Raw genomic sequence first — 25,914 nt, forward strand, 5'->3', positions numbered from 1 at the left:
AGTGACAGCATACCAAATTTTGACTCACAAAAGTAATTTGGTGAATTCACCAAATAACAATGAATTTGTCGCTTTTGGTCAATCTTGACGGGTGCGGCTAGCTGGCAGGGTACGCTTACCCATTCCGTACACCTGGTACCACCACTATTTCGTGGTTCAAGATGGCCCCATTGCCTTTGTCATCATCTATATGTTCCTTGGACCTGGTAAATTTCATAGTTTACGGTGAATGATAACGATTATTGGACCTGATTTGATGTCTATTTCCTTACATTAGTGCGTGAATAAGAATGTCAGCGGCGCGGCCAGGGTAACTGATTGTCCGGTAAAAGACTGATACCAGTAATCTTGGGTACCAGAAGTACGGGTGTTTGAATGTGGGATGGCGGCGATTGGACGACAGGTGCGCTGATAAAGGGGCGACAAATTTCCCGTACTTAAAGTGCGACGATTGGAATTGCATTGAATGGGCTACCGGGGACAGGTATGCCGTGAAAGAGGTTGAAAAATTCCTGTACAAAAAGTACGTAGATAGGAATCACTGTCAACGGGAAGCACACCACAGGTGTGCCCAGAAAAGGGTCGACATTTTCCGTACCAAAGAATGTAGATTGGAATGGCCTTCAGTGTGCAGTTAGCGAAAGCTTTACCTGAGAAAGGATTGATAATCTGCCGTACCTATTAGGTTCGTGAAGTTGAATGACGTTGAGTGGGCAGCTGGCGATAAGTGCCCGATAAACAGCTGACTATCTTCCCTAGCTAAAGTGCGGGAAATTCAATGGTCATAAACGGGCAGAGGCCGACAACTATGGCGCTGCAGTACTACCAATCTCCCATCAGAGAGGTAAATAAAGACAAAAATGTACAAATTTAATTCTGCGTCTACATTTGCCGCAGATTGAAATATCTATACCTGCCAAACATCAATTTAGATTGATTTTCTTTTTAAAACAAAATTTATCTTTCAATGAGTCAGCAAAAATCACATGGCGGAAATACCTATTGATTTTGGGGAGTGGTACGGTTCTACAGGGATTTTAATATCTTCCCTGAGGCAGTTGACGGCCGTGCTGATAGAAGCTTAAGAAAGTCTCGTACTACTCCTGAGTGGTCAAACCAAGTCTTGACAGTACGGATGTATGTTGTCGAATATCGGGAATTAAGGCGGCGAATGTGCTCAATAAAGTTTGGCAATATTGACCACTAAAATTTCCGAGGACTAGAAAGTCGGGAGGCAGTGAATGGCGACAGGTGTATCCGATAAAAAGCTGACAATTTTCCGGACATACTTAGCCTGAATAATAATGTCAGGCGGCGTGAATAGGGTAACAGAAGTGTCCGGTAAAAGGTACCCAAGACGGTCAGTCTTCGGTACCTCAAGTACAGGTATTTGAATGTTGGATGGCAGTGATTGGTCGACAGGTGCACTGATTAAAGGGGCGACAAATTTCCCGTACTTAAAGTGCAAAGATTGGAATTGCATTCAATTGGCTGCCAGGGACAAGTCGGGTAAGAGTGAGAAAATTTCTCGAGCTTAGCAAAATCATCAACACCTATCGGTGTCGTAGTAAACTACCAAGAAAGCCTATGAGTTGGCTCGCAGCGGTACTGTGGCGGTGACCCACTAGCACCACTGCAATATCACAGCTAAGAATTACCATAAAGTTGCGCATGTATGGTTTATAAAATTGTCACTAGTGCCGGGCTTCCAAGAAATTGTTACAAATCATGTCATGATCGTGTCCGGTGGCTTTACTTAGGTGTCACTTATGTTATATGTGGCAACACTTGCATGCCTTTTGTTCCATGGTCGTCTCGGTAGACTATTGGCTTTTCATATTAAAATGAGCTTCAAAGGTGTTAAACTTTTTGGAGGCTTTGTTTGTGCTTGATAATTACACGAGATTATGCGAAAAATACGACGAGATGACATCGTACTGCCAGTCGCATAGCAACCATAGTTTACTTTCTGAGCTCCCAGGCCAGAAACACTGCTTCACGCCAATCAAAACATAACACGCCAGCAGTTTCATGAACATGTCCTTCCTTGACGCACGTGTAAAAGAGGGTATGACTGACCGTAAACCATTGAGTAAAACCAGACAGTATCGATAAAAGACTTTCAAATTTGGTTCAAACACACTCATTATATATTCATAAAAATATGAGAGGAATTTTTAAAACGGTAAAACTCATTTTCCTGAAGCTCAAAACACTCCCGTTTTCGCCAGCACGTCAATTCTGCTCAGCACCACACGACAACAACAACACAAACTTTGCCGAACATACTTTCGCTTAACAATTGGCGAAAATCCGAAAATTACGGAAGGATTCATGGTCGGCACTCTCCGGAAAAGAGAGGCGAGAGCAAGCTGAGGCGAGGCGATCATGGATGGTTACGTAACCGCTTCATGCCTTAAACAATACCCGTTGCCACTCTATCTATGTTTCTCTATGCCTTAACTAATTTGGGTCAAGGACGTTCAAAGTGATATTGAAAATGGGTCAGTAGAAATCACGAGAAGTCAATTTTCAATTTCTAATTTCGATTTGCTGTTTTACATGTTGCATAACTAGAAGTTTTGTCACTGAGGTCGCTATTCGTATTCAGGAAAACCAACACCAAATTTAGTATTTCACCCAATTCGTAATTCTATTTGCATTATTGATTACAATTAAGGTTGGCCGCAAAAGATACCGTGCTGAACGTGTCACTCTTAATTGAGAAATAGAATGCTAACAGAGCAAATTCAAGATGGAATTCGGTCCAATTTTAATGTAAATGGTCAAGTGAACCTATGAAATCATGAAATTTACCCATATTTCGACTTGTATGCTCTGATTTCAGGGTGAAAAATGGTCGGCCGAATAATGTTATGGATTGTAGCAGCGGTTTCGCGAGACGTGTTTGCTTATACATGTATTTCTTTTTTTATTTATTTTAATACAAATATGTTTTTGTCCAGATGATATATTAAAATAGTAATCTTATCAAAAACGACTGACTTGCAGACAGTTGGCTCATAAAGGTCCCGGGGATGTTTTCGATGAAGGCCAAACAACAGTGACTTACACAGCGACAGATCCAAGCGGTAACTTTGCCCAGTGCAGTGTCATCGTTACTGTACAAGGTAACTATAACTTGAAATTTGTGACAGAGTTAATATTGTGTAAATGGTTTACTTATAAGTTCATCCGTGTATGGTCGCCTGGTAATGTTCCTATCAGCAGGACGGAGCTAGTGACTATCCCAGGTGACTATTCGCGATTTATCTATAAAACCCATGTGGAAACCAGTACCATACATTATGTAAGAAGTTGAACCGGCCTACAAATGCCTGTTTCTTGATAAATTTTATTTCGTTCATCTTTAGTGTACAGGTGTCCTGCCCTGCCATCGCCAACAGGTGGTCAAACACAGTGCAGTGGTTTAATACTGGGCCAGAATTGTACGATCTCCTGTCATGAAGGATATGAACTCTTAGGTCCATCGGAAAGAGTATGTTTAAGAAATGAGACCACAAGGTCAATGTACTGGGACGGATCGTCTGCCATTTGCCAGAGTATGTACTCTGATTTTTTTTCTAAAGCTGCAAGGGATAATCGATCTCGATATAAAGTTTAAGAGAATTTTACGATATGTGGCTTAGTATATTCATTGCCACGCCATGCATGATTGCAAATGTTTAAGGTAGAACGCACCTCGGGGACAGACATTCGGACTCTCAAACTTTTACAGTTCTCTTCTGATATACCACATGTGGGGGTTTTATTTTAAAGCTCTTGGTGAAAGAAAACTTTTCACCGGCTTACTTTTTTGAAATTCGAAAATTTTTATTTTTCGCCATAGAGTTAACACAGGGATGGTGGCCATTTTGAATTTCTAATATCAGTAAATCTTGGGTTATTTGTTTCTCTAGTACCAAAATTTGCACGGTGACCCCCTATTTTTATTCTTGATTTTGAAAGAGAATGATTGAAAGATTCCTTAAGGAAAGTTAGAGCAAAAGTTTAAGTCTTTTACTTTCGAGGTGCATATTGCAAATGCTTAAATGAACCGATGTCTCCAATTTCCCGCCTAATTAATTGTCAACCTTCATTTGCGTGGTTTCCGTTACGTAACACTAAGAAAGGCATTGAGAGCATTGACTGTTTACTTTTGCAGTGGCTGTGACTTAAAGAATACAGCAAAATTTGGTAGATTTGCATTTTGTTTTTCAAAACGTGACAAACCAATCATGGAACGACTGATCGAATGTAAGTCGGATTTTAGGATGTACGTAGTTGTGTGTAATTTCACTGGATTGGGACTTTTGTCTGGATTGATGCACAACAAATTTAGGCACAGTACAGTTGCGATAATTTAGAGAACACATTTACATATCGGAAGTCAGATTACAGTAGCAAATGTATAAATCTTTAAATTTTGTGGCTTCTATTTCGTCATCTAGTCGTAAAATGTGACGCGCTAGCCAGTCCACAGAATGGTTTGAAATCAGGATGTCTTAACGCACCACCATTACAAGAAAATTATGGTACCATCTGTACATTGTACTGTAACTATGGTTACGAAAGCGCTGGACCATCGCAAAGCCTTTGTCAAGCCGATGGTACTTGGTCAGCCGACAACTTTACATGCTCTGGTAACGTTGACTTTGTAATCCAGTAAATGAAATGTCTTAACAAGATGATTTATTCAAAAACATAATGGTTTTGTTTCTGGTTATCGCCAATATTACTTTATTATTTATTTATTTATTTATTTGTCATTCATATACAGGCCGATATTTCAGTGTCCAACACTGTTCTTCCAATATCTCCTGTCATGCAAGATGTACAAATCAAAAACCACAACAATTAAGAGAAAATTTACACCAACAGATAAAAATGAAAAGACAACACAATAAAACAAGAACAAATAACTTACATAAAAGCACCAAAACACAAACACACACACAAAATCACTCACTCAAACACTCACTCACTCACTCACTCACACTCACACAAAGTTAAAAGTGTACAACCTTAAGCTTATATTTAAAGGTCGCCAAACTAGGAGCCGATCTAACTTGAGTAGGCAGACTATTCCATATGCAAGCACCATAATATGAAAATGCTCGCTTGCCATATTCAGTTTTCACTTTATGAATGTAAATATTGCCGTTACTAGCATGTCTCGTATTGTGACTATGTATGGAATTTGAAAGATTGAACATTTCTGTCAAATAACTTGGCGCACTATTATTAATGACTTTATAGGTTAGAGCCGCTAGTTGGCGCTTCCATCTAATAGATGGACTAATCCAACCTAGGCGTTCATACACTGATTCTGTTCTAGTATCCCGTGGAACCTCCAGTATTAGTCGACGGCTCTTTTGTGGAGGAGTTCAAGTATGTTCAAATACTTCTGATGTGTATTACTCCAAATACTTGCTGCATAGTCAAAATGTGGGAGAACAAGACTGTTAAACAAAACTTTACGTTGATGTACAGGCAAGAAATGTCTGATTCTAGATAGAAAACCCAGCTTTGACGTAATTTTTGCTGCAATTTTTGTAACATGCATGGAAAAATCCAGTTTAGAGTCCAGCCAAATCCCTAAATATTTGAAATCCGTAACCTGTTCAAGAAAATCTCCTGCAACTTGAATGTTAAGTGATGATGATGAATTTAACTTTCTAACCGTACCGAAAACCATTGATTTGGTTTTCTTGGTATTCAAAGTTAACTTATTATTATCTAGCCAGGTCTTTACTTGCATTATTTCATTGGAAAGAACTTGCTGAATTTCAGAGATTGACTTGCTTGAATAAAATATAGCCGTGTCGTCAGCATACATAATTATTTGACACTGGCTGACACAAGAAGAAAGGTCATTAATAAATATAGTAAAAAGTAGGGGACCTAGGATGGATCCCTGCGGGACCCCATAAGAAATATCCATGCTATCGGAAACAGTTGAATTAAGTTGAACAACTTGTGAGCGGTTTGATAGGTAAGCATGAAACCATTCAAGAGCGGAATCCTGGATGCCATACTTGTGCAGTTTGAGGAGGAGCAGTCCATGATCAACCGTATCAAATGCTTTCTTTAAGTCCAGAAAGATTACTCCTGTTAAATTTCCCTTGTCCATGTTACAAAGGAGCTTGTCAGTAACGTGAGTGAGGGTAGTAGCTGTTGAATAGCCTGGTCTAAAACCTGATTGACATTTGTTCAGGATATTATTCATATTAAGATAACTATACAATTGATCATGAACTGCTCTCTCCAAAACTTTCGAAACAACTGGCAGAACTGATATAGGACGATAATTACCCACCTCAGCTCTATCGCCCTCTTTAAACAATGGTACAACCCTAGCTTTTTTCCATTCTGTTGGCACCCTACCCGTCACTAAAGAAAGATTAAAAATGTAAGCCAAAGATGATGAAATATGAGGAGCAGCAAACTTAAGTAACCTGGCACTGATAGTATCAATACCAGTGGCCTTAGCAATATGTAACTTGATAGTTGATTTTCAACAAAATCAGAACTTATCGGTTGAAATTCAAAGCGACTATTACAATTAATTGTACATTCTGCCATAGGATTGCGAAATTTCGTAGCTAATTTAGACCCTATTGTTGTAAAAAATATATTGAAAGCATTAGCCATTGACTTCCTATCTGAATATTCTGATCGTTCACCTTCAACTCCAAGATATCATCATTAGATCTAGTTGGAATCAACTTTTTCAGAGTTTGCCACAGTCGTTTAGAGTCATTATTACATTGTTCAATTCGTGATGTAAAGTATTCTTGTTTGAGTTTCACTCTAAGGTTATTCACATGATTTCGAACCTTCTTGAATTTAGCCCAAGTATCTGCATCTTTATGCTTTTCAGCGCAATGTTTCAGCTTGTCACGTTCATGTGCAAGAGCAATATATTCGTTAGTTATCCATGGGGTGTGTTCACCTCTCAGGGTAACTGTCTTAAGCGGTGCATGTAAATCACAAATTGGTATAAACAAGTCCTTCCACATCTTCCAGGCATCATTTGGGTCGTCATAATTTCAATAGTGTGCCACGGAATGTTTCTAAGGTCGTTTCCAAATTTGACAGGGTCAAAGTTTTTAAAAGATCTGCCTTTAACTTGTATTGGAGGTGTCCGTGTTTTTTTCACTTTACGAACAATATATACTAGCCGATGATCACTAAGGCCAGTCGATCGAACTTTAGCTGTGGCTACTTGTGATTGGTCATTACAAAGGATTAAGTCGATAAGGGTCTCTGAAGTTTCAGTCACACGAGTAAAGTCATAGACCAAATTACGAAGATGATTTACTTTGCATAATGAAGTAAAGCGCTTAGCGAGGCCAGTCAACTTCTTTTCCTTCAGATTGATATTAAAATCACCAAGAATATATGTTATTTTGTTGTCATCACTGGCTGATGAGATGCATTGTTCAAGGTTATCAAAGTAAACATTATCTGCTGAAGGAGGACGGTAGAAATTTCCAATCAGACAAGGTCTTGATCTATGGATATCGAGTTGAATCCATAAACATTCAACCTCCTCCGACTCTAAGTCATGCCTTCGAACAGACCGTAAAGATTTGGAAACATAAGTAAGCAAACCTCCACCATTTGTCGGTCGATCTCTCCTATATGTAATATAACCAGGTAGGTCTACCTCGGATGTAGATATAGAACTACAGAGAAAAGTCTCGGAAAGTGTAAGTACGTCATAAGGTTGTGATTTCATATGATGACGCAGTTCGTCGACCTTGCAGCCATTCTTTCCTCTGACCCCTCTGATATTCAGATGGGCGATCTTCAACCCTTTCTGCCTCACAGGTGCAAAAGCAGAATCCGTTAAATATTCAAATGAACTACTATTCATGTCAGACGAATCCAGGTGAGTTGCACTGTGATCATCATAACTGCCACTGGTTGCTTCAGTGAAGAAACTGTCAGTCACGGAAGGGAAAATACACGAGATACAATGCCATTCAGTGCTGACATCACTGGACAGGTGTTGATACTCACTGTTTGAGATGCCCACACATTTAGCATGATACCAGATGTCACAAGTGTCACAGCATACACCTTTCTGATTGGAGCGAACTGATTTTGAGCAATATCCACAGGGGCATTTAACAGGTCCAGGATGGTGTGAATATCACCACTGCAAATGAGCGATAGTAGACAATAATACCAAATAGCTGAAACAGCTGTCGAACGTCTTGAGATTGACCCTCCATGAGTTTCAGTCTGAGAACGAGCTGATGGTAAAAAACTTTGAAGCGCCAACAAATTTGTATTGGCAGTTTTTCCAAGAAGTAGTAAGTTCCCATACTTCAGAGTGGTATCATCTACAGATATACTGCTTTCCACGAGGTTATGATGTGTAAAACTTGCTAAAATTGAAGAAAACACAGAGCACACACAACACCGTACACACAGGCCATCTTGCATAATGATACTTCGATACTTGTGCCTTATGTGTTTGTTACCCTTCTTCTTTTGCGTACGTAACAAATTCTTATCATAGTATTCCCAAACAAGCAGCTGATATATAAAGAAGATGCATATCGTATTGTCAAATTTAATCTTCACTCATTGTATAAGATTCGAATGGAATTCTCTGCTTGGAGCTGCCCTCCCTTCGTGCCGATAAATATGTCAAGTATTTTGTAGTCAGAAAATAACTGTTGCGGTACGCTTATTCTAAACTTATTGGAGAAAAGAAAAAAGAAAATAACCTTTGCCGAGTGTAAACGACCAGAAAACAATCACTGGTGGTTTTTTTTGGCCAAATGTCTGAAGGTTGCAGAACTGAAAAAAATATGACATTAGATCAAACAATGGTGAAATTGTGTAGTTGTAATTCTAGTAGGATTGCCGTTTTAAATAGAATATTTATTCACACATCATTATTAGTTACAGTAACCAAGAAGACAAAGTATATACGTCAAAGAAAAGGACATTAGTACGAAACGAGTCATGCTGATTGTTGAAATACGCAGAGTCGTTAATGTGCATGATGTTGTGTTTATATTCTAGCTGTTCGATGTGAAGCGTTAAAGGCTGTCAATGGAATCAACATTACACCGTCATCGTGTATGGCTAACCCTACCTACGGTCATACATGCACATCTCACTGTGCTCAACAAGGCTATACATTGGAACCAGCTGGACGTGAAATTGTCACATGTCTCGCGAGTGGACAGTGGTCCAGTGATCATTCAAATCTCACATGTGTTGGTAAGCCTGTTCACCGAAAGTAATTCACTGAAGTTTTAAGAGTATGCACACCTGTGTTACACATGTACGTTGCTTACAGGGGGTATTGCCCAACAATGAACAACCACGCCCAGTCACCGTCCTTCCTTGCAGAACGAAATTGTCAATATTTTTGTCGGATCAGTCTCTAAGCATATTGCAGTTGAATGCGTATATCACTGGGCATTGTAACGAGATCACCTAAATCATCTTGTTATGCAGGACGAATTCATGTTGATCTTTTCACTCGACTGTTGTATTTCCTCATTTCAGACAAAGAAGCGCCAACTTTCACAGATTGTCCGGATGATGTCGTTGCATTTGCAGACAGAGCCTCTCAATCGACAGTGGTTCGCTGGAATGTAACAGCGGAAGATAATGACGGTGTTGTACCAACAGTCACGTGTAATAACCCTCCCGGCTCGAACTTTATATCTGGTGATCACACATTAGTATGTACTGCCACTGACCAGTCACAAAACCAAAACAGGTGTACTTTCCAAGTGTCTGTTCAAGGTAATAGAGTTAATGTCCTAGCATGCATATGTTGGCCTGATCATATTGCTGTGCAGTTGTTTTGCCAAATATATCTTAGTTTAATGACATATGTACTGTTTCTTGTACCGATATTTTGACATAGAAGGTTGCAAATATATCAGGATCACATTTAGGCCAACTAAAATAAGCTATTCAGCAGAAATATTCGTCGATCGGTTGATTGATTGATTGATTGTCTGACTGGTTGTTTGTTTGGTTTATTGATTGATGCGTGTTGTGTGTAACCCCATAACCTCACAAACCTATTTCTTTTCCACCAAGGGAAGATATCACACATGACTTGCCTTTGTCCGTATGAATTGATATATGCCTCTTTTCATTTCTCATAACAGTTCGTCAATGTTTGTCACTCGCGGTGCCAGCATATGCTAATGTGGTGGGTACGTGTGATAGAAGCTATGGCAGTTCATGCACAGTGGAGTGTCAGACGGGGTATCGTCTTCTCGGATCTAACAACTTCACCTGCGAATATAACGGCAATGCAATGTATTGGTACACGGTGCAGCAACCATCATGCCAAGGTAACAAGGAGAGAATTGAATTGAATCCCTTTTGATGAGTTTAGAAATTGAATGTTCATCATGTGTTGATCAGATGACAGATGGGTCTTTGTTATGGAATGAGGACACTTGAGGATTTCTTGTTGTGGGGAGAGGCACTCTGAAGTTTTAGTAGTGGGTACGGAAGGTGAAAATTGTTGGTAGGGTGTGGATGGGTAGGAGAAGTTTTCAAAAGCGAACAGCTTTTACTTTCCTCCAAAATTTCATTTGACCTAAAATTATTTTAAACACCGGAAGCACCTTTGGGTCCAATTTCTTGAAATAGGCTTGTTGGCTGCCCCTAATACGGGCATTGGAAGATCATTGTCGAAGTGTTTGTTGAAGTACTATGGGAATAGCATTCCTACAAATAATCGTCATTGAATATGTATGATTGATTCGTGTGTGACTGATTCGTTTTTCTGTGTCAAAAGATACGTTCAGTCCTGTCAAAGGTTTTGAATTTTTGATTGGCTTCTCAATGAACTTATTATCATATTTTGTTTTTCTTGTCTTCAGTAATCGAATGTCAACCTTTGACCTTACCGGAAGAAGTTCACGTCGCTCCGATCGGTTGCGGTGGACCGAGTGGTGTTCAACGTGGAACAGAATGTCAGTTTTACTGTCTTAATAGTTTCACCTTGATTGGAAACGACACCACATCTGTTACCTGTCAAGACTCTGGCACTTGGAACCGTGATATAGGAACAGATCACCTATCCTGTACAGGTAAATTATTTCCAAACAGTGCTGCAACACAGCTTCCAGAAACAATCACACTTGTTGCACACCGTAAGATACTTTCTGTCAAAACTTGCAGATACCAATTTAAAGATCTTGGCTCAATAGTTTCAGCATATTTTATAATTCTTAATTTCTTCTCTAGATGATGTATACAAATGCCATGGTAATAGTATGTTACTCTGGTTTACAACACTGAGATTTAAACTGAAAGTTGGTGTTGTAACTAAAAGTTTAAGCAGATCGTGAATCACAGGAAATAGAATTACCTTGCTCATTACGTTTTTCCCGTAGATGAAGAGTCGCCAAGGGTTTCATCGTGTCCAACGTCAATCCATGCAACTCTTGTGGATGTCTCTGGTGTTGAAGTTACCTTCACGGAACCATCAGCGACGGATAATTCAGGCCAAGCTCCAACACTTTCAAAGTCTCCTGCTGACGTTACTTCCCCGTATATCGTAACAAACGACACTACAGTCGTGTACAGATTTTGTGATGCGTCACAAAATTGCGATGATTGTACCTTTATGATTTACGTCACAGGTAGGTCGACAGAGCTTGTACTTTTTGTCTTTCCCGAATTCTTACTCTATCACATCCTGTCACGGTGTGTCAATAATCAGAAATTATCTGTCATATTGTCTGTACATTGATTCACCTTCATTTTTTACCAGACGATCTGGAACCACTTGTCATATACTGCCCTGAGAATCAGACACTAATCACGACTACCCAGATGACAGTAGTGAATTTGACGGAACCTATCTTTGGAGACCCTCGTGGTGGTTCATTGAATATCATCAAACCTTATGGTGGCGCCTCTCAAACATCACTACCAGCATCAACGCATACCATTCATTATTTGGCCGTAAAGCCAGAGAATGGAAAAACAGCATCTTGTACCTATTACATCACACTCCAACTTGAAGGTAAATAAATCAATTTTAGATAGATTTACTGTGAAAAATTTTGCTACCTACATCAAAACAAAATTCTGTAAGATGTAAAATCAACTATTCCTACGAGAACATAGCAACCAGTACATCCAATGTAATCAATTCCCGAATATGATTATCTCAGTGTCTGTAATTAATACATTTCTGTCAATATAACGAAAATATTTATTTTTATTTTTTAAGTACAAACATGTTCTCCACTACGGAGCCCAGCAGATGGTGGACTTGCTTGCGATAATTTGCCAACTGGGACAGAATTTTGTTCAATGTTTTGTAACGAAAACTACGATATTCCCAGGACATCTCCCCCGGTTCCTGAACAGTATGTCTGTGGTACAGATGGATGGCAAAGCGAAAACGTACCAGACTGTTCAGGTATAGAATTTCTTTTTCCTTAACCGGTTTGTTTTCTTTCGTTGTTTGTATTTTACTGGGGCTAGAAAGGGAGCATAGATCTGCTTGATTTAAATGTAGCAAAAGCGAACCATTAAAACACTAAAATCTTCCTCACCAAAATATTTATCACGATGCATCGTATATGAAAACTGTTTTCAAGTCTTGCAATCTCCCCAACAAAGTATCTTACCCTTCAAGTACGCTAGATAAGGAATTTTCCGATACTGTTTTAATTAGCATATAGTTAGATCTCCATCAGACTCTCAACAGGAAATATTTCTCGTCCCTCATTGCCCTTTACTTATTGTAATTACCAAAGTTATCTTTGAAAGGGCATTTGTTATTAATTTGGAACCGCAATACTCAGTATCGCCTTCAAGCGCAAACAATTATGCACTGGAAGTGCAGTATTATTCTTCGAGATAGTCAAGCTGAGCCAATACTTCTTAAAGAGACTATGATGTGGAATTTGAATGAGTGATATCAGATGAGTTAGTGTGTGGAAGAATCGTATTCCAAATGATTGCAACTCAAATAGCAGAACGTCTCATTGCTTTCCCCTGTCCTCTCATTCAAAATCAGTTTAAAGAACATGACAATTCTCCACCCGTGGTCTTTCACTCATTTCACTTATTTTATGTACTTCTACAGCGACCAAAAATTCACGTAGATCAAATCTACCCAACGAACTGATGTATTACACTAATGCGTGTCCGGATTCAACAGAAGAAATAAAAGATGCGTTTTTAAATATGCTCAGAGATTCAAATTTTCAAAGCGTTTGTGATGCAGCTGATCGTTGTACTGTCGGTAATGTAGAAGTGACGTGTGGTGAATGTACCACCTGTTCAAGACGAAAACGTGACGTCAATAACACACGCTGGAAGAATGCCAGATTTACCAATGATAAAGATGTTAAAAGAAAAAGGAGTGCATGGCAATATGAACTCCTTATTGAATTCAGATTTGAAATAGATGTTCATCAGACACATACAGACAGTTTTGACAATGTCATCGATGCAGAAAATAAGATGTTGGTTATGCTGGATCAAATGCAAGCAGAAATCGACAATGGAGGGTTCCAATTGCCAGCAACTGATGGTTATCAGTATCAGATAATACAAGACTCTCTCTATGCTGGTTATGCTGAGATATATTGTGACGATGGGTACACAGCAAACAATGACATCTACATCTGTGGTAGGTCTATTGTCATATAGCTTTCCAGACTTTTGCTATCTATTCTTTCGGATATGTGTAAATTCATGAAATTCGTGACCTGATACCCAGTAGATGCATTACTGTTGCTTCCTTTGAATAAGGACTCGGCAGCAGTTTTAGATCAAATTCGTTCTGTAAGTACATTTCCTTACATACTTTCCAAACTCTCTCTCTCTCTCTCTCTCTCTCTCTCTCTCTCTCTCTCTCTCTCTCTCTCTCTCTCTCTCTCTCTCTCTCTCTCTCTCTCTCAGCTTGATGTCAACGACTTTTTTCCATAGTTTTCAAATGCAACTTTCGATAAGTGTGTTTCATGCATGTAAAGTAATTTATGTTTTGTTTGTTCGTTTTTAACATCTCCAGTCGCTTGCACAACAGGGACACGGTTTGTGAATGAAACTAAAGAATGTGTATTTTGTGAGAAGGGTTACTATCAAGAGCAGCAAGCCCAGTCTGAGTGCGTAAGATGCCCGGCCGGTACATCTACTCTGACGGAAGGAACTGTAAATGGAACAGACTGTTTACGTAAGACAACTCGGTAGCCTTTCGTAAACGATATTTCATTGAATATGACACAAGATCTGCAGTGAATCTTGGTCAAATTGATTTGTTTGTCTATTTTCGTATATCTGGTATAGAGACATACATTAAACTTTGGCAGAAATTTAACATTATGCTGCCAGTATGTGGAACGCAGTAATAATTCAAAGGGATTAGAACTCACACCTTAATCGCCAAGAAGTCTGTGTTCAACGTAGAGATGATAAATGCAACTATTCCGATTCCAGCAAATTCAGTTTTAAAATATTTCGCTAATTTTATCTCACTATATTGCATACTTATTGATAATTGACATAACTATGTCAATACGCGATATATATACATATGAATCATTGTTACAAGGACCTAAAATTTACCAAAGATTATATGATGAACATTCTATACATTTGTTTCGTTGTTTTAGCGCAATGCCGAACTGGATCATATTCACACACTGGAGTTGAGACGTGCCAGAGTTGTCCGATCGGTTTTTACCAAAATATTGCAGGACAAACGACATGTAAAGCTTGTCCAGACGGTACTTCTACAAATGGTCAAGGGAAAAACTCTTCAGTAGAGTGTCGCGGTAAGATCACTATCTCGATATCTGTGGTTCCCGGACTGAAATATTTCTAAAGTACTGACATTACCACAACTTTTAAACTCATCTAAAATTTTTCATTGTCATTGACAAGAAGTTTAGGTCACAACAAGAAGTTTAGGTCATTGGTGTCTTTATTGATTGAATTATTGCTTATTTGGTTGGTTGGTTGTCGTCAGTATTGCTTCGTTTATTCATTCATTCATTCATTCATTCATTCATTCATTCATTCATTCACGTAAAGGGTAGTCACTTAGCCAATGATCGCGTTATGTTTATTTTTTGTCTCAGTTATCTCAAGATTACATCATATTTCTCCAGCATTCTGTATATGAGCAACTCAGTGTCTTATCACAACTGTTTTAGACCTAATTTCTGTTTGTTTTTGGACACAGAGCCCTGCCAAGCAGGTACTTATTCGAATGATGGACTAAAACCTTGTTTTCCCTGTCCGAGAAGATATTATCAACCAAGCACCGGTCGACGACAGTGTATTCTCTGTGGTGGATCAAATACAACCATCGCTGAGGGCAGTACATCAATCCAAGACTGTTTTGGTAATTACTCAGTTTTGTATATTATCGTCGCGTTTTATGTTAAACATTTTTTTATGAGAATGTATAATCAAAATGGTGGACTAAAGGAAAGTGTCCGCTGCCGTCAATTATTGTAATTTTTTATCACGCCAAACATCCGCGACATGATTTTGTAGTTACGTTTTATCAAATTCTGGATTTCTAGAACTGTGTGTGTGTTTTTTGTTACTTGACAGAGGTATATGAATGTCAAAGTGCTCCATGTCAGAATGAAGGTACTTGTCAGGATTTAATTGACAGCTACCATTGTCTCTGTAAAGAAGGGTTTTACGGCATCAACTGTGAAATCAATATAGATGATTGTCAATCAACACCATGTCTCAACAACGGTACGTGTAATGACGGAGTGGCAAACTTTAGCTGTGATTGCAAACCAGGATTCGCTGGTAAGTAATAAAATGGCCAATTGGTAAAATTTTACTTCCTTTTTGTTGTATTACGTCATTATTCAAACTCCAATGTCTTCACTGCTTTCTATAAACTTGTTGTTGGCAAAAGTATTACATGAATCCCAATCCTTTCATTTTCTTGAAGTTCTTCGCATATAATGATTGATCGAAGAATAATTATATCTGAGTCACAGTGAGTGGGCGTGTTTTTTCTTCCTCTGTGCCATCAAGACGGTACTTTGACGTTTTCATTGGTGTTATTATTAGAAAAAATTATTTCACTTCATAAGTAATTGGACTTCTAACAAGAATGCTTTAAACTTCTTGGTCTTCCGACATATCTATTTTTATTTCTCAATTTGTATGAAGGTGACGATTGCTGTGTTGATATCAACGAGTGTGATTCGTCACCCTGTCACAACGGTGGTATTTGCCAAGATGAAGTCGACGGTTACCTCTGCCAATGCCTTGCTGATTTTTACGGTGACAATTGTGAACATGAAGTAGATTTGTGTCAGTCTAGTCCCTGTGTTAACGGCGCATCTTGCCATCAAAACAACGGATACTGGTGTATCTGTGTTCCTGGATTCACTGGCACTCATTGTCAAATAAATATCGACGATTGCAGAAACAATCCTTGCAAAAATCAGGGTGTTTGTGAGGATGGTATTAATTCCTACACCTGTGACTGTACACCTGGTTACACCGGAAATACCTGCGAGGGCAAAATTGACTTGTGCGCAACAACACCGTGTTTTAACAATGCAACATGCGTGGATTTAGGTAACACAGTGTCGTGTTTGTGTCCATTGGGTAAGACGGGTAGCAAATGTGAAAGTGACTTTACAGAGATGGACAATCCCTGTGAAAATGGCGCCACTTTAACCATCTTACCTGTAGGAATTGCCTGTACCTGTGTTAATGGCTTTGTAGGTCAATATTGTGAGATAGACTTTGACGATTGTGCATCCAGTCCGTGTTCCAATGGCGCTACCTGTGTGGATGGCATTGCAACCTATGAGTGTATTTGTCCTCCGGGATTTCAAGGTATGTAAGACTTTGCCGAAAATTTTATAAGTCGATAAAGGGTTACTTCAGCACAGAGAGTGAACGGAAGAAGTGTTGTCAGTGAAAGAGCTTTGGAAAGTAAACAGCTTATTCTTTTATCAACCTTCCGAGCGATTGGTAATAGTCTAGCGGCTATACAATAAGTCATTTGATTTCATTAGAATGATGAATTTTAGTCACACCGATGATTAGTCCTTATCTCACTGCAGAGAGTGGTTTCATAAAGGCATGTCTTTTTTCGAAGGGGCCCTGACATGTTTATTACTATTAATGACGTCATAGGTTCAATTTGCGGAGAAGATACGGACGAGTGCTCATCGAATCCATGTGAAGACGGCTCTACTTGTATTGATCATATCAATGGCTACACATGCCGTTGTAAAGAAGGATTTACTGGTGAACACTGTCAGGAGATGATCAATCCATGTGACCAGCTACCGTGTGCAAATAACGCCACTTGTACTGCTTTGACCAATGGCAGTTTTTCTTGTAATTGTCCAGCTGGCTTTAAAGGTCAGTCACTGAGTCAAGTTGCCAGTAATATACCTTCACCGAAGTCACTTTGCTTTTGGTGTTCTTGTACACAGGCCAACGTCTTTTTTCTTTCAAAGTGTCAAGCGATACTCCCTATGTGAGTAACACTTGTGATAAATAGTTCAACAGCTGGGTGATAATAGTTCAACAGATAGGTGACAGTCTTGACATCTAAACTCTCATGCACTAGATTACGAGTATCAATATTGCACACATACTTCACAGCCGTTATGCTGATGGGGCAATACGAAAGAGAGAAATTTACCGGCGTTATAAGGGCCGTCGATGATTGAAGCTGACACACGACAAACATAGTTCCTTCGTTGCAGTTGAGACCCCTCTCCCTGCCCCCTCAAAACGAAAGTTCTCATGCGAAATCGAAAATTCGGCAACGTGAATATGATGATTTTACTTACACGCACACATGCTGCTCCTAAGCAAAGTCAATAGTTTTTCCTCCTTTTCTTGATTCTCTTTAGTTCTACTTTGCTTTCTGCTTGATGTACTAGTATATGCCATGCTTATCCAGATCAGACTTTGAACACGTATTTACATCCACGAATGCATATTGTCTTGTCTGCGCCTATTCTTCATTGTTCGACACTTGGACAAGAACAAAGTTAGGACACAATACGAAAGTCCTTGTCGTGCGTCAGCTTTAATTATCGATGGTCCCTTTGTCATTTTGTCAATAGATATTAAATATTTCAGGAAGAGGAAACTAGATTGAAGTAAACTAAAATGTACCCATTTTTCGTTATGAAAATTAGGATTAGATTGTGGGATCAACATCAATGAATGTTTATCGCAACCATGTTTGAACGGAGGATACTGCGTTGATGGTGTCAACGAATATATCTGTGAATGTGTCACCGGTTTTGAAGGTAGAAAATGTGAAGTGGACATAGATGACTGCAGTCAAATGTAAGTGTGTGTAAATCATTCTCTGCTACCTGATAATTTTACAAAAGACGAGCTGTTTCTTAGAAATGGTGCGAGTTTGTTGGGTTTTTTGCAAATATCATTTATGTATTCTTTCGAACGAAGTAACAGTTTTTTTCGAAACAGTTTAGTTGAGCGTGGTCAAAATGACATTACGAAATCAAATTATAAACTATTTATCAACTGTCATGCTTAACATTCTTTTCAACCGTTTTAAGGTCATGTTTAAATGGTGGAACGTGTCACGATGGGATCAACAGTTACATCTGTACATGCGCGGAATATTATACCGGTATCCACTGTGAGACTCCCATCGACTTCTGTAGCAGCGGACCATGTCAGAATGGAGGTGTTTGTCAGAGTCAAATTGGGAGCTATCTATGTTCATGTGCATCTGGATTCGCTGGTCCTGTTTGTCAGATAAACATCAACGAGTGTGCTAGTAATCCATGTAGCAATGCATACAGTTGTACCGATGGTGTTGCTGATTATACATGTGACTGTGAGAGTGGCTGGACCGGTAAAAACTGTGACGAACCTTTCTCTGCCTGTTCGTCTTTGCCATGTCAGAATAATGGATACTGCTATGATATCTCGTCTTCCTACATCTGTCTTTGCAAAGTAGGATTCCAGGGTGATAACTGTGAAGTAGATATAGACGATTGTATCGGGCATAAATGTAAGAACGGTGCTACCTGCAGTGATGGCGTCAACGGGTATACTTGTCAGTGTCCCTATCTGTATAGAGGCAAATTTTGCCAAATTCAATCTGTAGACTATTGCTCACCGAATCCATGCAAGAATAACGGACAATGTCTCAACTCAGCAACTGACTACACTTGTAGCTGTTTGTCTGGATTCCAAGGTTTGGATTGTGAAATTGATGTCGACGATTGCATCAATAATAATTGTCAAAATGGTGCTACATGTGTTGACCTGGTAGGTTACTTTACTCTTCCATTGCCTGTTTATAATTTCTTTCTTCGTGTTTATCTGTTTATTTATTTTATTTATTTTTATTCTTTGTGAACCTTTTGAACGTTTATTCCTCATTCTGTTTCGGATTCATATTGTTTAGCTGTGCTTTATCTTGTACACTGTAATAGATAATGTGTAGCGTCAGGCACAACTCTGTTACACAAATCAACATCAACAAAGACGACACTGGGGTATAGAGTTGACTTCAGATTCTCAGACTCAGATCTCAGATCTCAGACACTTGACATACCTCAAATTGAAAATTAAAATATATCGGAACTCTCAAACTATCATGCGTTCTTGGTGACGTAACATCAAAAATGAAACATATCATGATACAGAAAGGCATTGTGTGGATTTGAAATCAAACAAATTATCATTTGCATCTGTCAATATGGAACTTACGATTTCGACCACGGTCCGTTTTGTGAAGGATCCGTGATTTAACCGTGAAGTCCTAAGGTCAAATTTGAAATGGTCTTTTAATATATCACATATTTCACATTTCATGGCAATTCATGGCTAGTGTAGATTGAATATAACTAATCAATTTTAGATCTGAGATCTTAGGTCTGAAAAGTCAACTCTACCACGACAGGTTTGTACACAGAAGTTTGTGCGCATCGAATCACAGCACAGGGCGTTATCTGTATTCAACGGTACCTTTAGGAATTACACAAAGCTCAAATCTAATGATTCACTACATGACACCCTGAGATTCAATACTGGACATGTCAGTGATCATATTTTATCATTTCAGATTAACCGTTACAACTGTCGTTGCATGGCAGGATATGTCGGCCAATACTGCCACATCAACATCAATGAGTGTGAATCCCTGCCATGCCAGAACGGAGCTACTTGTGAAGATCTCGTTAACGGATATTCCTGCGCATGCTCACCAGGTACAATATAACCGAACATCTTTAAGTAAAACGCATTGAGAGTTAGCAATAGCTAAATAAAACATCTTAACACGGCAAAACTAATTCGGATTATAATGCAACATATCATGTTGTAGTTGCTGACAGCGTTGTTGTGGGTTTTTTCAATTTCGGGTTTGGTACCAGTAATGTGTCTATTATTTATTTGTCTGGGTCCATTTGCTCCCCACGAAGGCCAATCCTAACTCAGATATGATACGATATATCTATGCCATTCATTCTCAAGGATTCCAGGGTACACACTGCCATATCAACGTAGATGAGTGTACACCAAATCCATGTGAAAATGGAGCATCATGTATGGACGGAACCAATGATTTCACTTGCTTATGTGTAGCCGGCTATAGGTAACTATTCCCAATGTAATGTTGGATACTGTTTCATATCAGCCATTACCAAACTATCGGACACAACATTCAACATTACGAATATTTCGAATTTTAAATGAACAAAAGCTTTATTGGATTACATGACCACGTGTATCGAAGAAAAATGAAAGAGAATACATCGATGTTCTTAATAATTAGTTGAAATCATTTGATGTAAAATTAATTCCTTAATTTTACATTAACATAATTAACAAAATGAAACTTGGCCATACTGACAGTGAGCTGAAGCTGTATTTGCAATGAAACGTTTTATTTCAACTTTGTTACTTTAACTCTACCGTCTTTAAAGTGGCAAGACATGTGACGTAAACATAGATGAATGTTGGAGTACACCCTGTGTAAATGACGCAACGTGTGTGGATGGTATCAATGAATATTCATGCGAATGTCCACCTGGGTATGCTGGAAGACATTGTGAAGAAGGTAAGACTTCCATTGGGAAGTAATCTAAGAGTGTTTTAAACGAACACCGTGTCAATGTCATCAGTCAGTCCGTGTTTTTGCGACAAATGCATGGACACCAGATACTCTATCAACTGTCGTCTAAACGATAATATATCAAGGGATGCATGCACAGTATGCCAAAGCCCCCTGTTATGCGTAACACAATGTCGTAAAAGTGAATGAACTGTATATCAGGGGAAACCCGCTTCTCTTGTCTACAGATTATCTGAACAATAGATTTCAGTGTTATAAACTTCCAATGTAAGGTGTTGTTCTGTGATGTGATGTCCCAGAGAGTTCAGAACTTAGATGAACAATTGTTGAATATCGATGAAAAATTTGCAAAAATTCGTCTAATTTTTAGACTTCAAAATGTTTGCAGATGATTAGTTTTTCACTGTAGCTATTTTTCTGGATCCAAAGTGCCGTATGACAACGATATTATGGTTTTTAGCGCTGTTGACGGGAGTCAAGATTTCAGATTTCAGATACTTGGGAGTTGAGAATGTCTTTATCTCATTTGTTTATAGTTATAGCGGCTGATTATGACTTCAAATTTGTCAATTCTACATTGACTGATCATGTGACAGCTGAAGTTACAAGTTTACAGCCAATTACGTCATTCACACTTGCATTCTGGATGCGAACGTCTGGTGGGGCATTCAACTTACAATTAGAATATCAATCGAATGGAACCTCTTCATTTCTGGTGGCAGTTACCGAAAGTGGCATTGTCGTTGCCATAAATGGGTAAGTTAGAGGTGGCAATTACCGAAAATGGTATTGTTGCTGCCGTAAATGGGTAAGTTATTGTCACATTTGCACTACACTAATGTCAATGTCAGTATGTCAGTGACCTTTTAATAACCTCTGTTTAATAGCCATCGTGCTGATGCGAAGAATAAGATACTGCTCAATTATTGTGACTGTCCTAAGTTGTCTAGGAGTATAGGCCAGGCCAAAATATCGGAATAATTAAAAGCCAAACGAAGTGTTAGAAAAGCTGGATTACAGGGTTCAAGTGAGAAACACGTGACAAATGGTATGATTGAACTGATCATGAGATCTACATTTATTATCACAAAATGAACTAAAAGAATAACGTATAGTATTTATTTATTTATTTTATTGGCATTTATAATGAACAGCCAATGGACTTTGAGGCAAATCATTTATGGAAAATGTAAATAAAAAGTGAGCTAAAGCAGAGCCATTTCCGCATAACGAAAAGTTATCTTAGACATACTACAAATAACCAATACCAACGGCCCTTTAAATAAACTGATAAAGATGTTTCAAATTTTCTTGTCGGACACTAATATAAGTGTGGTCACATTTAGGTCACTTGTAGTGTCCGAGAAAAGAAGTATATTACCGAGATAGGCCTAAGTCTATTGTGTGTATAATAAATGAAGTTTTCTACTCAGGTCAGCCCCAATTTCTCAGGAGTCGATAAATGAATAAATTATCAAAGTCCGCACCTGGTGAATACATTAGCAAATACATTTACTAATTTATTTCAAGGGATGGTTTTGTATCAACGCTGGTTCCGCCAGATGAAAGATGGCACCACCGTACAGTGACTTGGTTTGGCTTAACCGGAGAGCTGAAAATAAGCCTCGATGGTCAGCTTGGAGATTCTGCAGTAAATATGATGACAGGCACTAGTCTACCTAACATTGGAACGCTGGTTATAAAGTCTGAGAACAGCGGTACGTTCCAAGTGATTGTAAACATATTTCATTCATCATATCGAACATATTAACATCTCAGATACATTAGAATAGGATATTTTTTGATGTTCTTCCGATATATGTTTTATGTATGTGAACTTGCACAGCGTATCTTATAATGGATACTGTACTATTTGGCAATTTCATCACTATTTCAGGAAACAATCAGATTGAAGTGAGTTCTTTGAATCTGTGGAACACCGTCATCAGTGACGTCACCCTGGCTACCGTAGCTACAAGTTGTACACATCTGCATCTTGGCAATCTGCTCACCTGGTCAAGTTTTATCGACAACGTCTTTGGAAATGGCATCATTCTGGAGTCGCCATCCTTATGTGACGGTAAGAATGTGAAATCTAAGTTCCAATCAACTTGTAAGTACACTCGGCCATGATGTGACAGACACTGAAGGTAATACTGTAACAGTCAACGACACGATGAAAGATGTGTGTACTGTAACAGTTGTTTAGTCACAAAAGCAAATAACTATTGCATAATATGATAAGAATGGAAATACTGCAATAGGTATAGATTATTGTGAATATTCAGCGAAAATATGTTTTGCATATTGAGAACGTTAACCCGCCCTAAAATTTTGTGAAAAACGCAACCTTTGACCTTACATCACGTGACTGAAAGTTATCAGCACCTTCAGATCATAGTCCAGTATATATAGAAAACTGCATTGGTTTGTTCAGTTGACATGAGGGGCAATACGACCTTGCGTAATACACTTGATGTACAAAGTGTAATAATAACCACGAAGACGTGTTTGGTATGAATGAAAAGTTTATTAAAAAGAGCATTCCCGACCGAGGAGGGAGTTCACCAATGCTGACCAATGGCCTACCTTTCCCCTCGACATTGTATGGTACTTCCTGCCACACAGTGCCGTATTTGTTTCATTGTATAAATAATTCTTTATCTTAAAGTAATTTTGAAAATGGTATTACACGCAAGGGACACATTTTACTCAACTAAGATGACTAGGTTTGTACATACAATCCTTGCTCCTCTTTCCTGATAAAGCATGGCTTTGTAAACGCAAAAACCTGTTTTTAATGTTCCCCCATTTTAGGATAATTATTATTCATCGTTAGCCGCAGTGTTTCCCAGTAATCTTTATAACATGATTTGCTTTTTAGATAATGACGAATGCTCGAGTGATCCCTGTCAAAACGGTGGTTCTTGTAGTGATGACCTGAACACCTTCCATTGCGCATGCCTGGAGGAATACCAGGGTGTAACTTGCAGTGAACGCATTGATTTTTGTGAAGACAACTTGTGTCAGAATGGTGCCACATGTGTCATTGTGAATACAACGTACACATGTGATTGCAATGATGACTTCAAAGGAGAATTTTGTGATATCAAGATAGGCAAGTTAGATATTTTTTTCTTTCTTTCTTTCTTTCTTTTTCTGGATTTAATTTTTTCAGAGCCTATTCAAATTGTTGTATATATGCATACGCTAGAGCTCTATTGTAACTTACCGACGTGGATGTGTAACAACATAGGACAACATGAATCTGTTTAAACTTAACAGGAAATGTCGAATTTTTCCCTTTTACAAATTGCAATGATATAGAAAATACTGCTTCGCTTCATCTTTCAATTATTTTAAGTCGCAAAAGGTCAACATGCCGAAAGTTAGGCTACGAAATGCAAACTTTAAAATAAACATTATTGTTGTCTAATGTCAGTCAACGGTGGTTGGTCTGTGTGGAGTGATTGGTCAGAGTGTACTGCATCGTGTGATGGCGGTACCTACTTCAAAACGAGGACATGTGATGACCCACCGCCACTAAATGGTGGTTTAGATTGCCAAGGAGAAAGTAATGTGACAGAACCCTGCAACACAGAAGAATGTCCAGGTTAGTAAGTCTTTCGATGCTGAGGTATTCCATATCTGTTATTTTATTAGATTTAGTGTAACATAGCGAACCTGTAATGTTTGACTCTGACGTAAAACCGAAATTATGAAAATTTGTTAAATCTTCACGTGGATTACTGCATAGTCATGGAATGTGGACGCAAGCTAGATACTGCCTTATGGTAGAATGCACCTCGGTGACAGATACTTGCATTCTCAAACTTTTCCAATTATTTTCTAATCTACCACTCGTGAGGCTCATTTTCAAGCCCTTGGAGGAAGAAAAATTTTCACCGTCTCAGTTTTTTTAAAAATGGAAAATTTATTTTTCTCCCCAGAGTTTACACAGTCATGGCAGCCATTTTGAATCTCAAATATCGGTAAATCTTGAAAGATAATTATTGAAAAATTCCCTGAGGAAAGTTTGAGCAAAATTTTAAGTCTTTCACTTTCGCGACGCCAAAACTACCTTGAAAATGGTAGCTTTTTTTAAATGATCTTGTAATGATCTTGTAATTTCACTGTGTTGATGAGTGGTTGTCATATCAATCACATGCATAATGAAATGCCACATAAATATAATGACTGTGTGTGCATTTGACAAGATCAAGTAATAATTCCAATTGTCATATTTCCGTTTTTATGCATATTGTAACAGGTTGTATCAAGGTGAAAGCGCCAAAACACGGCTACATGGAATGCAATGAAACTGGAGAAGACGAGATCGAGTGTAGAATTGCTTGTAAAGATGGTTATGACTTTGCTGAACCTCCCCTAGACAAGTATTTCTGTCGTCCCAGTAGAAACTGGGCATGGAACCACGAGAATGAGGACAATCCCAAAGCCTACTTCCCATCTTGTAGTAGTGAGTTCTTTTTTTCTGCACTTCCATTGGTGTTTGCTCGTATCCTGTCAATTATCCAAATCGACATTGAGATCATATTGAAAGCGCTTCAATTTGGTCAGTATTTTCGGTTGGCAATAGTTAGGATAGAACTCATCAACTTTATAATGGTTTATATGTTTCTTTTTCATACAATTAATCAATCTATAGTTTTCCGTACAATTGTTTAGACAAACCAAGTACTTTCATGTATGATTGTATAGACAACTCAGGACTTTCACTTACGACCCTATTCTTTCTCGTACAGTGGCTAGGATACTATTAATGTCAATACTAAGCACATATAATCATGAAGGTAAAGCTGGTG

At 38.6% G+C, this 25,914-nt stretch overlaps 1 protein-coding gene across 1 annotated transcript in view; it reads left to right on the forward strand.

The window, feature by feature from the left end:
* Nucleotides 1-25,914, forward strand: part of LOC139130690 (uncharacterized) — a 50,282-nt gene that overhangs the window by 19,467 nt on the left and 4,901 nt on the right. The window contains exons 19-46 of the mRNA XM_070696441.1: nucleotides 3,013-3,131; nucleotides 3,375-3,563; nucleotides 4,452-4,643; nucleotides 9,046-9,246; nucleotides 9,538-9,780; nucleotides 10,155-10,343; nucleotides 10,881-11,090; nucleotides 11,397-11,645; nucleotides 11,777-12,031; nucleotides 12,242-12,433; nucleotides 13,106-13,654; nucleotides 14,036-14,197; nucleotides 14,637-14,798; nucleotides 15,209-15,370; nucleotides 15,586-15,795; nucleotides 16,168-16,845; nucleotides 17,149-17,379; nucleotides 18,171-18,324; nucleotides 18,561-19,281; nucleotides 20,081-20,225; nucleotides 20,491-20,611; nucleotides 20,943-21,076; nucleotides 21,628-21,847; nucleotides 22,622-22,809; nucleotides 22,989-23,171; nucleotides 23,976-24,209; nucleotides 24,534-24,704; nucleotides 25,362-25,568. Of these exons, the coding sequence (XP_070552542.1) occupies nucleotides 3,013-3,131; nucleotides 3,375-3,563; nucleotides 4,452-4,643; nucleotides 9,046-9,246; nucleotides 9,538-9,780; nucleotides 10,155-10,343; nucleotides 10,881-11,090; nucleotides 11,397-11,645; nucleotides 11,777-12,031; nucleotides 12,242-12,433; nucleotides 13,106-13,654; nucleotides 14,036-14,197; nucleotides 14,637-14,798; nucleotides 15,209-15,370; nucleotides 15,586-15,795; nucleotides 16,168-16,845; nucleotides 17,149-17,379; nucleotides 18,171-18,324; nucleotides 18,561-19,281; nucleotides 20,081-20,225; nucleotides 20,491-20,611; nucleotides 20,943-21,076; nucleotides 21,628-21,847; nucleotides 22,622-22,809; nucleotides 22,989-23,171; nucleotides 23,976-24,209; nucleotides 24,534-24,704; nucleotides 25,362-25,568 (6,671 nt within the window). The remainder of the gene's footprint in view (nucleotides 1-3,012; nucleotides 3,132-3,374; nucleotides 3,564-4,451; nucleotides 4,644-9,045; nucleotides 9,247-9,537; nucleotides 9,781-10,154; nucleotides 10,344-10,880; nucleotides 11,091-11,396; nucleotides 11,646-11,776; nucleotides 12,032-12,241; nucleotides 12,434-13,105; nucleotides 13,655-14,035; nucleotides 14,198-14,636; nucleotides 14,799-15,208; nucleotides 15,371-15,585; nucleotides 15,796-16,167; nucleotides 16,846-17,148; nucleotides 17,380-18,170; nucleotides 18,325-18,560; nucleotides 19,282-20,080; nucleotides 20,226-20,490; nucleotides 20,612-20,942; nucleotides 21,077-21,627; nucleotides 21,848-22,621; nucleotides 22,810-22,988; nucleotides 23,172-23,975; nucleotides 24,210-24,533; nucleotides 24,705-25,361; nucleotides 25,569-25,914) is intronic.

This window comes from Ptychodera flava, chromosome 4, assembly GCF_041260155.1.
Source record: "Ptychodera flava strain L36383 chromosome 4, AS_Pfla_20210202, whole genome shotgun sequence".
Lineage (NCBI taxonomy): Eukaryota > Metazoa > Hemichordata > Enteropneusta > Ptychoderidae > Ptychodera > Ptychodera flava.